Source organism: Ranitomeya variabilis, chromosome 5, assembly GCF_051348905.1.
Source record: "Ranitomeya variabilis isolate aRanVar5 chromosome 5, aRanVar5.hap1, whole genome shotgun sequence".
Classification (NCBI taxonomy): Eukaryota; Metazoa; Chordata; class Amphibia; order Anura; family Dendrobatidae; genus Ranitomeya; species Ranitomeya variabilis.
Genome location: NC_135236.1, coordinates 66,587,452 through 66,601,026, shown reverse-complemented (window position 1 = coordinate 66,601,026; position 13,575 = coordinate 66,587,452). Strand labels below are relative to the sequence as shown.

General features: G+C 40.9%; 1 protein-coding gene across 1 annotated transcript; it reads left to right on the top strand.

Annotated features, from left to right (window-relative positions):
* Nucleotides 1-3,834: 3,834 nt before the first annotated feature.
* On the top strand, nt 3,835-4,773 carry LOC143774849 (olfactory receptor 5AR1-like). The gene has a single exon (XM_077262618.1). The coding sequence runs from the start codon at nt 3,835-3,837 to the stop codon at nt 4,771-4,773; it is 939 nt and encodes a 312-aa protein (XP_077118733.1).
* The last annotated feature ends 8,802 nt before the right edge of the window (nt 4,774-13,575 follow it).

Genomic DNA, 13,575 nt, shown 5'->3' with positions numbered 1-13,575 from the left:
ATAACCACAAACCTAACCCCAACACACCACTAACCCTAATCCCATCCCTAACCATAACCCTAACCACCAACCTAACCTTATCACACCCCTAACCCTAATACCAACCCTTTCCATGACCCTAATCATAAACCTAAACCCAAAACACCCCTTACCCTAATCCCAACCCTATCCATATCCCTAAACACAAACCTAACCCTAACACACTCCTAACCCGAACCCTAACCGTAATCCTAACACTAAGCCTAATCCTAACCCTATCCCTAACCCTAACTTTATCCCAACTCACTTTAGCCTAACCTTAACCCTAACTTTAGCCCAACTCACTTTAGCCCAACTCTAACCCTAATGGAAAAATGGAAATAAATATATATTTTTATTTCATAACTATGGGGGTGACAAAAGGGTTTTTTTATTTACTATTTTTTTATTTTGATCACTGTGATAAAGTCTATCACAGTGATCACAATGAACCAATAAGAAAAATTTACTATTGTTGCCGGGTGCCAGCCGGCAGATCTCGGCGATCACACTGCGCATGCGTCTTTCATTTTCTTCCTGGAAGAAGATGCTAAGGGCCAGGGGACAGGATCGAGGGAGGCAGGAGGATCCAGGGACACTGGAGGTATCGGGGGCCTTGGGGGATTCCTTTTCTCTTTGCTCTGATGACATTTTTTCCTGGAAGAAGAGACGCCGGCGGCCCGGAGGACTTCACGGGGGGATGCAGGGACACCAGAGGTACTGGGGAGGGTGATCGAAGGGCTGGGGGACCCTATTTCTCTCTCCTCTGATGTGCGATCACATCAGAGGAGAGAAAAATTAAATGGAAAATCAGACTTTTTTTTTTGCGGTCACCGTTATACCATTAATAATGGAGATCGCAACACCAGCGTCGGTAAAAACCGACCCAAATCATGTTCTCTGGGGTCTCAGCTACCCACTGTATCTGAGACCACAGATAAATTTCGACTCTGGGGGGCAATATACCCTTATTCCTCAGCGTTGTTAAGGTGCTGTGGTTTAAGTACCGTTAACTGTCCCCGTTAAAAGGCGTATCGGTGGTCATTAAGGGATTAAGCATTATGCTTTTAGCATCATCAACAGATGAAATAGCCCAAAACACACAGAGACACAAAGCAAAAAAAAATTCTCTTTGATATGTGAAACATGGGATCTAGGCTCAAATTTAATTAATAATGAATAAACATGTTTTATTTTAATTTTATTTGAATTTTTAACATATGAGAACTAAATTTGATATTATATTCTGTTTCTGTGAATATGTTATGATTTATATTATATATTTTATGCAGTATATTACATTCTCATACTGTACTTTTTTTTTTATATGGTGTCATAAAAAGCTAATCATTTTGTAATTTCTCAATGGACCCCAAACCCTAGAGGGTTATTGCATTTTATAAGCAGGTTTTTCGGGTTTCACAAATTGAACAACAATGAAGATAATAAAGCACACTAATATTGAGGTACGTGCACTGCATCAATCCTTTATATAGTTTATGTACACTATAAATGTTTTTTTCTATTTCTTTAAAGAAAGAATTACATTCATAATATATTAGAACACTATTTACGAAATCTCATGCACATGCTTGTTTTCTTTTCCTGACTGAATTGAAAACTGCTGCATTTTTTAAAACATCAGCATGTCAATTCTTTTTTTTTCACCATTTTTTTACCCATAGAAGGCAATGAAGGGAAATGCTGTAGATACAGTATAGTATATCTTGACAAAGTACAGTATCTCACACAATCCTTATTGAAACAATGACTAAAGGCCCCGTCTCACATAGCGATTTACCAACGATCACGACCAGCGATACGACCTGGCCGTGATCGTTGGTAAGTCGCTGTGTGGTTGCTGGGGAGCTGTCACACAGACAGCTCTCTCCAGCGACCAACGATCAGGGGAACAACTTCGGCATCGTTGAAACTGTCTTCAACGATGCCGAAGTCCCCCTGCAGCACCCGGGTAACCAGGGTAAACATCGGGTTACTAAGTGCAGGGCCGCGCTTAGTAACCCAATGTTTACCCTGGTTACCAGCGTAAATGTAAAAAAAACAAACAGTACATACTCACCATCTGATGTCCGTCAGGTCCCTTGCCGTCTGCTTCCTGCTCTGACTGAGCCGCCGTACACTGAGAGCAGAGCGCAGCGGTGACGTCACCGCTGTGCTGTGCTCTCACTGTACGGCCGGATCTCAGTCAGAGCAGGAAGCAGACGGCAAGGGACCTGACGGACATCAGATGGTGAGTATGTACTGTTTGTTTTTTTTACATTTACGCTGGTAACCAGGGTAAACATCGGGTTACTAAGCGCGGCCCTGCGCTTAGTAAACCGATGTTTACCCTGGTTACCAGTGAAGACATCGCTGGATCGGTGTCACACACACCGATTCAGCGATGTCAGCGGGACCTCAACGACCAAAAAAAGGTCCAGGCCATTCCGACACGACCAGCGATCTCGCAGCAGGGGCCTGGTCGCTGGTACGTGTCACACATAGCGAGATCGCTACTGAGGTCGCTGTTGCGTCACAAAACTTGTGACTCTGCAGCGATCTCGCTAGCGATCTCGCTATGTGAGACGGGGCCTTAAGTATGGAATGGACAAGGCAGCTGTTAGGTAGATTCATAATTGGTTTAGTGATCGGACCCAAAGAGTGGTCATAAATGGCTGCACATCCAGTTGGAAGAATGTCTCAAGTGGGGTACCACAGGGTTCTGTCCTGGGCCTTGTATTGTTCAACATCTTTATCAATGATTTAGATAAAGGAATTGAGGGTAAACTGATTACATTTGCTGATGACATAAAGCTAGGAGGGATAGCTAATACTAGAGAAGAGAGAGAGAGGATTCAAAAAGATGTAAATAAACTGGAGCAGAGGGCAGCAACTAACAGAATGGTTATTAACAAGGACAAATGCAAAGTACTACATCCGGGCAATAAAAATGAAAAAAGAATATACAGAATGGGAGGAATAGGGCTACTTGGGTATACTATAAATCCAATGATTACTCCTGCTTGAGGATACACAATCTATATAGCATAATGATTAGAAAACTAACCAGAAAATATTGTATCCAAATCAAAAGGATAAGAACCTGTTCTACGCAAAGTACATATAAGCATATAACCATACACGTATTTTTGAACAATGATAGAAAACTTTATTGAATTGTATAAAAACAATGATGAAGATTAAAAAATAGCCAACAGTGCTAGAGTGAGCCAAAAAACAGAAGAAGCATCACCATAGGATGGGCAGGATATTTACAAGAATAGGCATAACAAACTGTAGTGCAATAAGTCAATGCATGGATCATAGACTGCGGGGTAAGGAATAAATTACAGGCTTCATATAGTCAATAGTACCATTATACAATCCAAAAAGGCCCCTGATGCTAAGATCCATAGATCCCTAATACATAAATAAAGTAGTGCACACAGTGAAATGCATAGTAAGTACAAGTATAGCTTACCAACACCCAAATGGTGATGCTACGGCCCCATGGGGCTTTTGCCCTCCAATATTTACTATACATGTGATCACTCCATGGTTGTAATATGATTAGCAGTCTGTTGAAGGTCTCTCTTGCATATTACGATAACAGTGTGAATTTGTCTCTTGAGCTTTTAGAAATATACAAAATTGAAAGGATGAACACATCAGTATGTTACTATGTTCCATGTCATTTTACAGCTACTGTTTTCGGGCAAATTGGACCACCCAAATGAGAAATTAGATTTACATTCCTTCATATATGCTGATAAATCAGATTCCAGTCTCTGAAGCAGTTACTTATACTAAGACAACATGAATATCTGTCAAAATGGAAGCTCTGAAAATGAATTTCACATTGCCGCCTTCTCAATGTCGTCAGGTCAACTTCAATTATTTTTTGGCATTTTAATTATTTATTTAATTACTATGTTGGGAAACTTAACAATTATTTTTCTTGTGTGCTTGGTCCCAAAATTACACACCCCAATGTATTTCTTCTTGTGTAACCTTGCCATTGCAGATGTCACATCCACTTCTACTTCTGTCCCAAAACTACTTTTTATCACCTGGACCCAGGATCACAGGATCTCTTTTAGATGCTGTATGACTCAATTATGTTTCTACATTTTATGTGTTGATGGTGAAGTTTTCTTGCTGACATCGATGGCCTATGATCGCTATGTGGCGATATGTAAGCCCTTACAATATTTCATAATAATGAGAAAGAACGTGTATATTGGAATGGCCACTGCCTGTTGGATACTTGGTGTAATAAATTCTCTATTACATACATTACTGACATCTGTTCTACAATTCTGTTATTCCAATGTAATTAATAATTTCTTTTGTGATCTAAATTCATTACTTGATCTTTCCTCTACTGACACTCACAACCAGAAAGTTTTCATATTCTTTGAAATTTGTGGTATTTTCCTTGTTCAATTTATTCTCATCATTATTTCATACGTCTTTATCTTCTCTGCCATCTTGAAGATCCATTCCTCAGCGGGACGTATAAAAGCTTTCTCCAGCTGCACATCCCATCTCATCACAGTTATATTATTCTATGGGCCGAGTACCTTCTTGTACATGAAACCTGAATCAAAAGATTCAAAGGACCAGGACTTGCTGCTATCAATGCTCTACATTGTTGTGGTTCCAATGTTAAATCCTCTGGTCTACAGTCTGAGAAATAAAGAGGTTTTGGAGGCAGTTATAATATTAATAAATCAAAGAATGTTAAGGTTCTAGCTACTTTCATAAAGTTTGACTATGCAGTTTTTTACAACTTTTACCCAAGACCAAAAGCTTACCAACATTTAATTATAATTGCATTAAAAAGGTCCTATCACCTCCAGGGGCATATTATGAGATAGAAGGAGACCAAAAAACAAATGTTCCTCAAATACTTATGATTAGGAAAAATTAAAAATATACTAAGTAAAACAATGCTCTGAATCTTTCAGAAAGGGATGATGAAGTTGGACTCTCCACTGTCTAACTATCTTGACATATTTTCGAGTTTTCAACAGGAAGGTGAAAAAGAGATGGCTCTCACCAATGGCATCATCTTCTGTATTAACATCAATTCTTTAAAAGTATTCCAAACAACATGCACTAGACAGCGCCAAGGTGGGCACCAGTGTTCCTGAGATGTCTCCTGCTACTCTATGATGCTTTTTATTTGACATACTTTAACTTTACTTTAATAAAGAAGATTACTCCACTGCTAAGTGTGAACTGTTTTTACCCTTTTCCTGAGCTAATGTCAGCCTGCATGTTACTGTTTTACTATTTACGGGATAGTCCTTATTACTGTATTCTTATGAGACACTACTTTTATAAGACTTACTATTTTTGCGTTGGAAGACACAACTCTACTGGAGGAGACTGGGTGTAAACATAGGAGAGATCTGTGCTGCAATCTTACTTTTTTTCTGGATGTTGTGATAAGTGAAGTATGATGGACTCCTGTGTATTATGGAGAAGAAGGAGAAGGAGTGTAGAAGAACCAGCTACAGATCTGTCAAGGCTTCAGCTAAATGGAATATTGTGCTCTCTGTGTGTATGGAGAAGCAGTTTTCTCCGCATAGTAGATCATCCATTTACATGAAGCTAATTCATCTTTTAGTATTAACTGTTTAGAAGACATCATGTCCTCCTTTTACAGATTTTACTGCTATAGAAGCAGCTGTATTTTCTCCTTTATCTTGGCTGTGTAACAAATGGAGACATTTCATAAGATTTTCTATCACTAACAACAGTTGCATGAAATAAAGTCCTCCTGATAGTGGAACACAGGAAAACTTTTCCTTCAATTTGCATTATGCTAATTCAAAGCAAATTGTGATGCATTGATTAATGATTTTACCATACTCGTATGTTACTTTTGGTGAAATTATCAGCCATTTTTCTTTTCAGATTAAGCTGTATTTTTTATGGTACTACTTTGGGGTACATGAAATGTTTTTGTCACTTTTTTATTTCATATTTTTTTTTGAGAAAATGAATGAAACAAAAACAATCATGGCTTTGCTCATCATTTTTTTCTGTGTTATTTTGCAAGCTAAACAATTAAATGATTAAATAATTATAGTGCGTATTGTTAAGGATAAAGTGATGCCAATTATGATTGTGTACTTTCGTAGGAGCATTATTTTTACTTTATTATTTATTGTTTCAATTGGGAATTTTTGAGTGTATTTTTTATTAATTTTTATCAGTCTTTTAATTTTACAAAAATGTATCAGTCCCGAAGTGGAATTGAACAATATGATCTTTACATTGTTTGAATAAAACTGTGCAATTCACATGTCGTGCAGTGCATGTCATCTCCAGTATATCACTAAAGTGAGAAAGACCCTATCATTTTTGTGAATATGACCTACAAATTTTATAAAATTTTACTCAAATTCAATTCAAATTAAATCAGTTTTCTATCTCTATTTGCAATGATAGTCCCTCAGGATTTGCCAAGTATAGAAGCCTGTTAGATCCTATCTATCAATATTATGCTTACAGGTACAGTACAGCTTTGGCAAAAATTAAGAGAACACAACATCAAATCCCTGTCATGGGCAGCCCAATCTCCAGACCTGAACCCCATTGAAAACCTCTGGAATGTAATCTAGAGGATGATAGATAGTCACAAGCCATCAAACAAAAAAGAACTGCTTACATTTTTGCTCCACAAGCAGTGTGAAAGACTGGTGGCAAGCATGCCAAGATGCATGAAAGCTGTTTGCTGGTCTTCTTGTGCATCTTCTTTAGAAGATGGTGTGCACTCAATTTCTTTGGTAGACCATGGTGAGGCCTGTACTGAGAGGAACATGTCTTGTTGGAGCACTGCATGGTTTTGGCCAAGGTATTGCAGCTCAGTTTAGGGGTGTTGGTAACCTTCTTATAGCCTAGGCCAGTGATGGCGAACCTTTTAGAGACCCAGTGCCCAATCTACAATCCAATCCATCCTGTTTGCGTTTAGTTGGACCATCAACAGGACAATGATCCCAAACACACCTCCAGGCTGTGTAAGGGCTTTTCGACCTAGAAGGAGAGTGATGGGGTGCTACGCCAGATGACCTGGCCTCCACAGTCACCAGACCTGAACCCAATTGAGATGGTTTTGAGCTGGACCGCAGAGTAAAGGCAAAAGGGCCAACAAGTGCTAAGCATCTCTGGGAACTCCTTCAAGATTGTTGGAAGACCATTCCCGGTGACTACCTCTTGAAGCTCATCAAGAGAATGCCAAGAGTGTGCAAAGCAGTCATCAAAGCAAAAGGTGGCTACTTTGAAGAACCTAGAATATAAGACATAATTTCAGTTTCACACTTTTTTGTTAAGTATATAATTCCACATGTTAATTCATAGTTTTGATGCCTTCAGTGTGAATGTACAATTTTCATAATCATGAAAATACAGAAAAATCTTTAAATGAGAAAGTGTGTCCAAACTTTTGGTCTGTACTGTATATATATATAGACTGTATATACAGTATGTTTTCATGAATATTTGAGCCCATGGATCCATTGTATGTCCATTTTGCAAGGTTGCGAGAAAAAAACGCAGAATGGATGACATAAGGATTACATTATGAGGATGACATGCGTAAATACGCAGCCACACCTTGCCTACGGATGACATACAGATCACTGTTTTGGGATCATTTCTGTGTATTACGCCTGTAAAAAACAGCCCGTATTTCCCTACGCTAAGTGTGACGCCGGCCTAACACTGTCTGCGGCTTTCGCTATTCAGCTACCTTCAGTTTTCCATCTCTGCACGGTGGACCCCGGGTGGCGAACGTACTTCATTATTATATTTTATATAGTGCATTCTGCCATCCCTAACAATGCCTATGCTCAAATTATTTTCATTCTTTTATAGGGGTACCATCCTTTTTGTCTGGGTCATTTTCCATTTTGTCTGCTGAACCACAATTCAAAAACTATTTCTGATTCTCATCAATTGATATTCAGTAAATTTAAATTGAAAATTACTTTTGTCAGCTTGAAGTTATTTCACTGACCACTGTAGGTTTATCTTACTTTATTGGAAGGGTACCAACAATTTTGTCCACATGTGTACATGTATTTACTTTTTAATTACTTTTCATGTGTGAAAAGGGTAGTGATTACAATTTTTATATTTTTTGCTTTTCGTAAAACTTTTTCTTTTATTTTCAAGTGCCTCTGTAAATGCCGCTGTGAGAGATCAACAGAAGTAATCAGTTACAGATGCAAAATGAGCTCCACTCCATCCGCGGATGTTAGGGGCAGATTATAGCTTAATAGTACAGCCCTTTTCTGCCTGTTCTGGTAAGATTAAGCGTCAAGACTTAAGACATATTGCATTTTTTCTGCGTTTTTTTTATTCAAAATTTCAGATACTTTTTACGATACCAGCAAAGTCTAAGAAATTTTAGAAATCTGAGGCACACAGCTTGGTTTGTCCTCAGTATTTTGTAGAATGCCTTGGTTTTTGAAAAATGCAGTATGTCACTTCTTTCAGTGTTTTTTCAACATTTTCACCCATAGAAAGCAATGGGTAAGTGCAGAAATGCAGCAAAAAATGCAGGTATCAGGTTTTCTTGCATTTTTTGTGAAAAAAAGCAGGTACAGCAGTAAAGGCCCCGTCTCACATAGCGAGATCGCTAGCGAGATCGCTGCTGAGTCACAAGTTTTGTGACGCAACAGCGACCTCCATAGCGATCTCACTATGTGTGACACGTACCAGCGATCAGGCCCCTGCTGTGAGATCGCTGATCGTGTCGGAATGGCCTGGACCTTTTTTTGGTCGTTGAGGCCCCGCTGACATCGCTGAATCGGTGTGTGTGACACCGATCCAGCGATGTCTTCACTGGTAACCAGGGTAAACATCGGGTTACTAAGCGCAGGGCCGCGCTTAGTAACCCGATGTTTACCCTGGTTACCAGCGTAAATGTAAAAAAAAAAAAACAATACATACTCGCCTTTCGGTGTCCAGGTCCCTTGCCGTCTGCTTCCTGCTCTCACTGACTGCCGGCCGTACAGTGAGAAGTGAGAGCACAGCAGTGACGTCACCGCTGCGCTCTGCTCTCACTGTACGGCGGCACTCAGTCAGAGCAGGAAGCAGACGGCAAGGGACCTGGACACCGAAAGGCGAGTATGTACTGTTTGTTTTTTTTGGTAACCAGGGTAAACATCGGGTTACTAAGCGCGGCCCTGCGCTTAGTAACCCGATGTTTACCCTGGTTACCCGGGTGCTGCAGGGGGACTTCGGCATCGTTGAAGACAGTTTAAACGATGCCGAAGTCGTTCCCCTGATCGTTGGTCGCTGGAGAGAGCGGTCTGTGTGACAGCTCCCCAGCGACCACACAGCGACTTACCAACGATCACGGCCAGGTCGTATCGCTGGTCGTGATCGTTGGTAAATCGCTTAGTGAGACGGGGCCTTAAGTGAAACACATTTATATTTGCAATTTTTCCAAATTTAAACTATAATGTCTTGATGTTCATGGTAGTTGAGAATAACAGTTTAGAACTAGTATAATTTAATAGGATTAGTACAGTTTAATTGAATTAGTGAAGTGTAAAAAAGAAAACAGTGTCCAACCAAGGAGTGAAGTTGAACAATGCGTGTAGCCGACCAAAGTGTAAAGGTAAATAGTGTCCTACCAACTGAAAGCTCTGTCCATGTCTTAAGGCCCCGTCTCACTAAGCGATTTACCAACGATCACGACCAGCGATACGACCTGGCCGTGATCGTTGGTAAGTCGCTGTGTGGTTGCTGGGGAGCTGTCACAAAGACCGCTCTCTCCAGCGACCAACGATCAGGGGAACGACTTCGGCATCGTTGAAACTGTCTTCAACGATGCCGAAGTCCCCCTGCAGCACCCGGGTAACCAGGGTAAACATCGGGTTACTAAGCGCAGGGCCGCGCTTAGTAACCCGATGTTTACCCTGGTTACCAAAAAAAACAAACAGTACATACTCGCCTTTCGGTGTCCAGGTCCCTTGCCGTCTGCTTCCTGCTCTGACTGAGTGCCGCCGTACAGTGAGAGCAGAGCGCAGCGGTGACGTCACTGCTGTGCTCTCACTTCTCACTGTACGGCCGGCAGTCAGTGAGAGCAGGAAGCAGACGGCAAGGGACCTGGACACCGAAAGGCGAGTATGTATTGTTTGTTTTTTTTTACATTTACGCTGGTAACCAGGGTAAACATCGGGTTACTAAGCGCGGCCCTGCGCTTAGTAACCCGATGTTTACCCTGGTTACCAGTGAAGACATCGCTGGATCGGTGTCACACACACCGATTCAGCGATGTCAGCGGGGCCTCAACGACCAAAAAAAGGTCCAGGCCATTCCGACACGACCAGCGATCTCACCGCAGGGGCCTGATCGCTGGTACGTGTCACACATAGCGAGATCGCTATGGAGGTCGCTGTTGCGTCACAAAACTTGTGACTCAGCAGCGATCTCGCTAGCGATCTCGCTATGTGAGACGGGGCCTTTAGGTAATCTATTCTCAACCATTTCACCTCACCCCACAGTTAGATTTTCCAAAAATGGCATTCTGTTTCATATATTTCTTGCATTGGTGATCTGTGTTCATGCTTATGTTGTGGAAGCAAAGCTAAACTATGGGATTCTGAAAAAAGGAAGCAAAGTATGCAGAAAAAACAGCTTTTTGTATGCAGCATCTTTACTGCCAAGACGGCAGGATTTCTTGCAGAAAAACGCTCAACAAAAATGCAAAGTGTGAACATACAGTGCCTTGCGAAAGTATTCGGCTGCCTTGAAATTTTCAACCTTTTCGCACATATCATGCTTCAAACATAAAGATCTCAAATGTACATTTTTGGTGAAGAATCAACAAGTGGAACACAATTGTGAAGTTGAACGAAATTTATTGGTTATTTAATATTTTTGAGGAAATTCAAAAAACTGAAAAATGAGGTGTGCAATATTATAGTCCCCTTTACTTTCAGTTCAGCAAACTCACTCCAAAAGTTCATTGTGGATCTGTGAATGATCTAATGTTTCCTAAATGCCTAATGATAAATATAATCCACCTGTGTGTAATCAAGTCTCCGTATAAATGCACCTGCTCTGTGATAGTCTCAGGGTTCTGTTTGAAGCACAGAGAGCATCATGAAGACCAAGGAACACAACAGGCAGGTCCATGATACTATTGTGGAGAAGTTTAAAGCTGGATTTGGATACAAAATGATTTCTAAAACTTTAAACATCCCAAGGAGCACTGTGCATGTGATCATATTGAAATGGAAGGAGTATCATACCACTGCAAATCTACAAAGAACCAGCCATCCCTCTAAACTTTCATCTCAAACAAGGAGAAGACTGATCAGAGATGCAGCCAAGAGGCCCATGGTCACTCTGGATGAACTGTAGAGATCTACAGATGAGGTGGGACAGTCTGTCCATAGGACAACAATCAGTCATACACTGCACAAATCTGGCCTTTATGGAAGATTAGCAAGAAGAAAGCCATTTCTCAAAGATATCCATAAAAAGTGTTGTTTAAAGTTTGCAACAAGCCACCTGGGAGACTCAACAAACATGTGGAAGAAGGTGATCTGGTCAGATGAAACCAAAATTGAACTTTTTGGCAACAATGCCAAACAATATGTTTGGCGTAAAGGCAACACAGCATATCACCCTGAACACACCATCCCCACTGTCAAACAAGGTGGTGGCAGCATCATGGTTTGGGCCTGCTTTTCTTCAGCAGGGACAGGGAAGATGGTTAAAATTGATACACATCAAAAACATACAATATAAAAAGCAGAAAATGCCGTAGGGGACACTCAGCAAAAGCAAGTGGCAGAAAATAAATAAATGTTTTGTTTTTTTTAGGGATAATAATGGTGCTCAAAGCAGATACATACTTGTACAGTGACTCCCTACCATACAGATTGAACCCCAATACCAAAATTGTCACTCTATCGTGGCTAGAACACAGCTCAGGTGTAAACAATATAGCCTAAATAATGTCCTAAGTACAGTGCCTTGCGAAAGTGTTCAGCTCCCTGGAACTTTTCAACCTTTTCCCACATATCATGCTTCAAACATAAAGATACCAAATGTAAATTTTTGGTGAACAATCAACAACAAGTGGAATACAATTGTGAAGTTGAATAACATTTATTGATTATTTTAAATTTTTGTGGAAAAAATTAAATCTCTGAGCAGACATAAATACTCGGAGACCACCCGATCTCGGGAAAACCCGAACAACGAGTATACTCGCTCATCACAAGTTCCTGCATCGTCCACACAGGCTCCCCGAAATCGCGCTGCTGCGCAGGTGTACTTATCTGCCCTATTGAGGGCAGAACAAAGTACTGCAGTGCGCAGGCATCGGGAAAGGTCAGAGAGGCCCAGTACCTGTAGTACTGCAGTAGTTTGTCCTACCGTCAATAGAGCCTGCGCAGGAGAGCGATTCTGGGGAGGACGGGATCGCAAGAAGATGGGAGGCGCCGGACCAAGAAGAACAATACCCATCGGACCAGACTGCCCCGCAGGTGAGTATAATAAAAATTATTTTTCTTTTCTTACAGGTTGGATTTGAAGCTTAAATACAGCATTATAAAATGCTGTTTATAAGCCCTGAAGGGGGTGGTCGTAACTCGTATCAGCCAAACCTGGTGACAGGTTCACTTTAAGGCTTTGACTAGTTGATGGGGAGTTAGTTTCACCAGATTAGTTGGCCAACTTTCCATGTTATCACGCCCCTGTGGATTTACATGAGCTAACATCAACATCAGCTCCAAATCTTGTGGATGTACTCAGCTTTTTTCAATCATGTGTTTGTGCCAGCTGTCTTGTTCCTCCTGAATCTGGCTGTTCTTCAGCTCCTCCATGGACATGAGCTGTCTTCTACACTTCTGATCATGCACACTGCATCTCTGAAGCAGGAAGCATACACCCGGCTACATAGGCGCAGTGACGCTGCAGAAATTAATGTTGCGCACGTGTGAGATTTGTAGGAGCTGGTGATGGAGTTGGCTCATGCAAATTATGTTATCACGCCCATACAGACGTGATAACTTGGAAGAAGGGCTGACTAGTCCAAGGAAACTAACGCCCCATTAACTAGTCAAAGTCCTAATTAGCTTGGTAAATGGAGATAATATAAATACTTTTTTAAAACTCGTTTTTAATGAATAACATTATACAGGGCTGGATAGGCAAGGGATTTAGTCCTACAAAGGTGAATGCTGCTGGGTTGGATGGCATGGGGCACCCGACACTTTCCCTTTAAGCTTTCAATGAATGTGTTTTCATTATATGTATGGGCTCATATGCACACAACACCTGTGAATTGTGCAGATACTTTCTTAGGGTTGGCGGATCACATTAAGTATAAATTAAAGTGAAGTGCAATCACAACCCTGGGTCCACCGTGCAGAGATTTAAAACCATAGCTAGTGAACAATGGCGGAAGTGTGCGGCATGTGATCTTGAAAGCACACGGGGTTAAATGTCACCCTATGTGAGCAGAAGGTAATTAACCAGCTCTGTTCACTTCACAGAGGGGTAGAGACAGAAATGCAG

What these genes read in the sequence shown, in the direction of transcription:
- LOC143774849 (XM_077262618.1), top strand. Translation starts at nt 3,835, where the DNA reads ATGAATATCTGTCAAAATGGAAGCTCTGAAAATGAATTTCACATTGCC.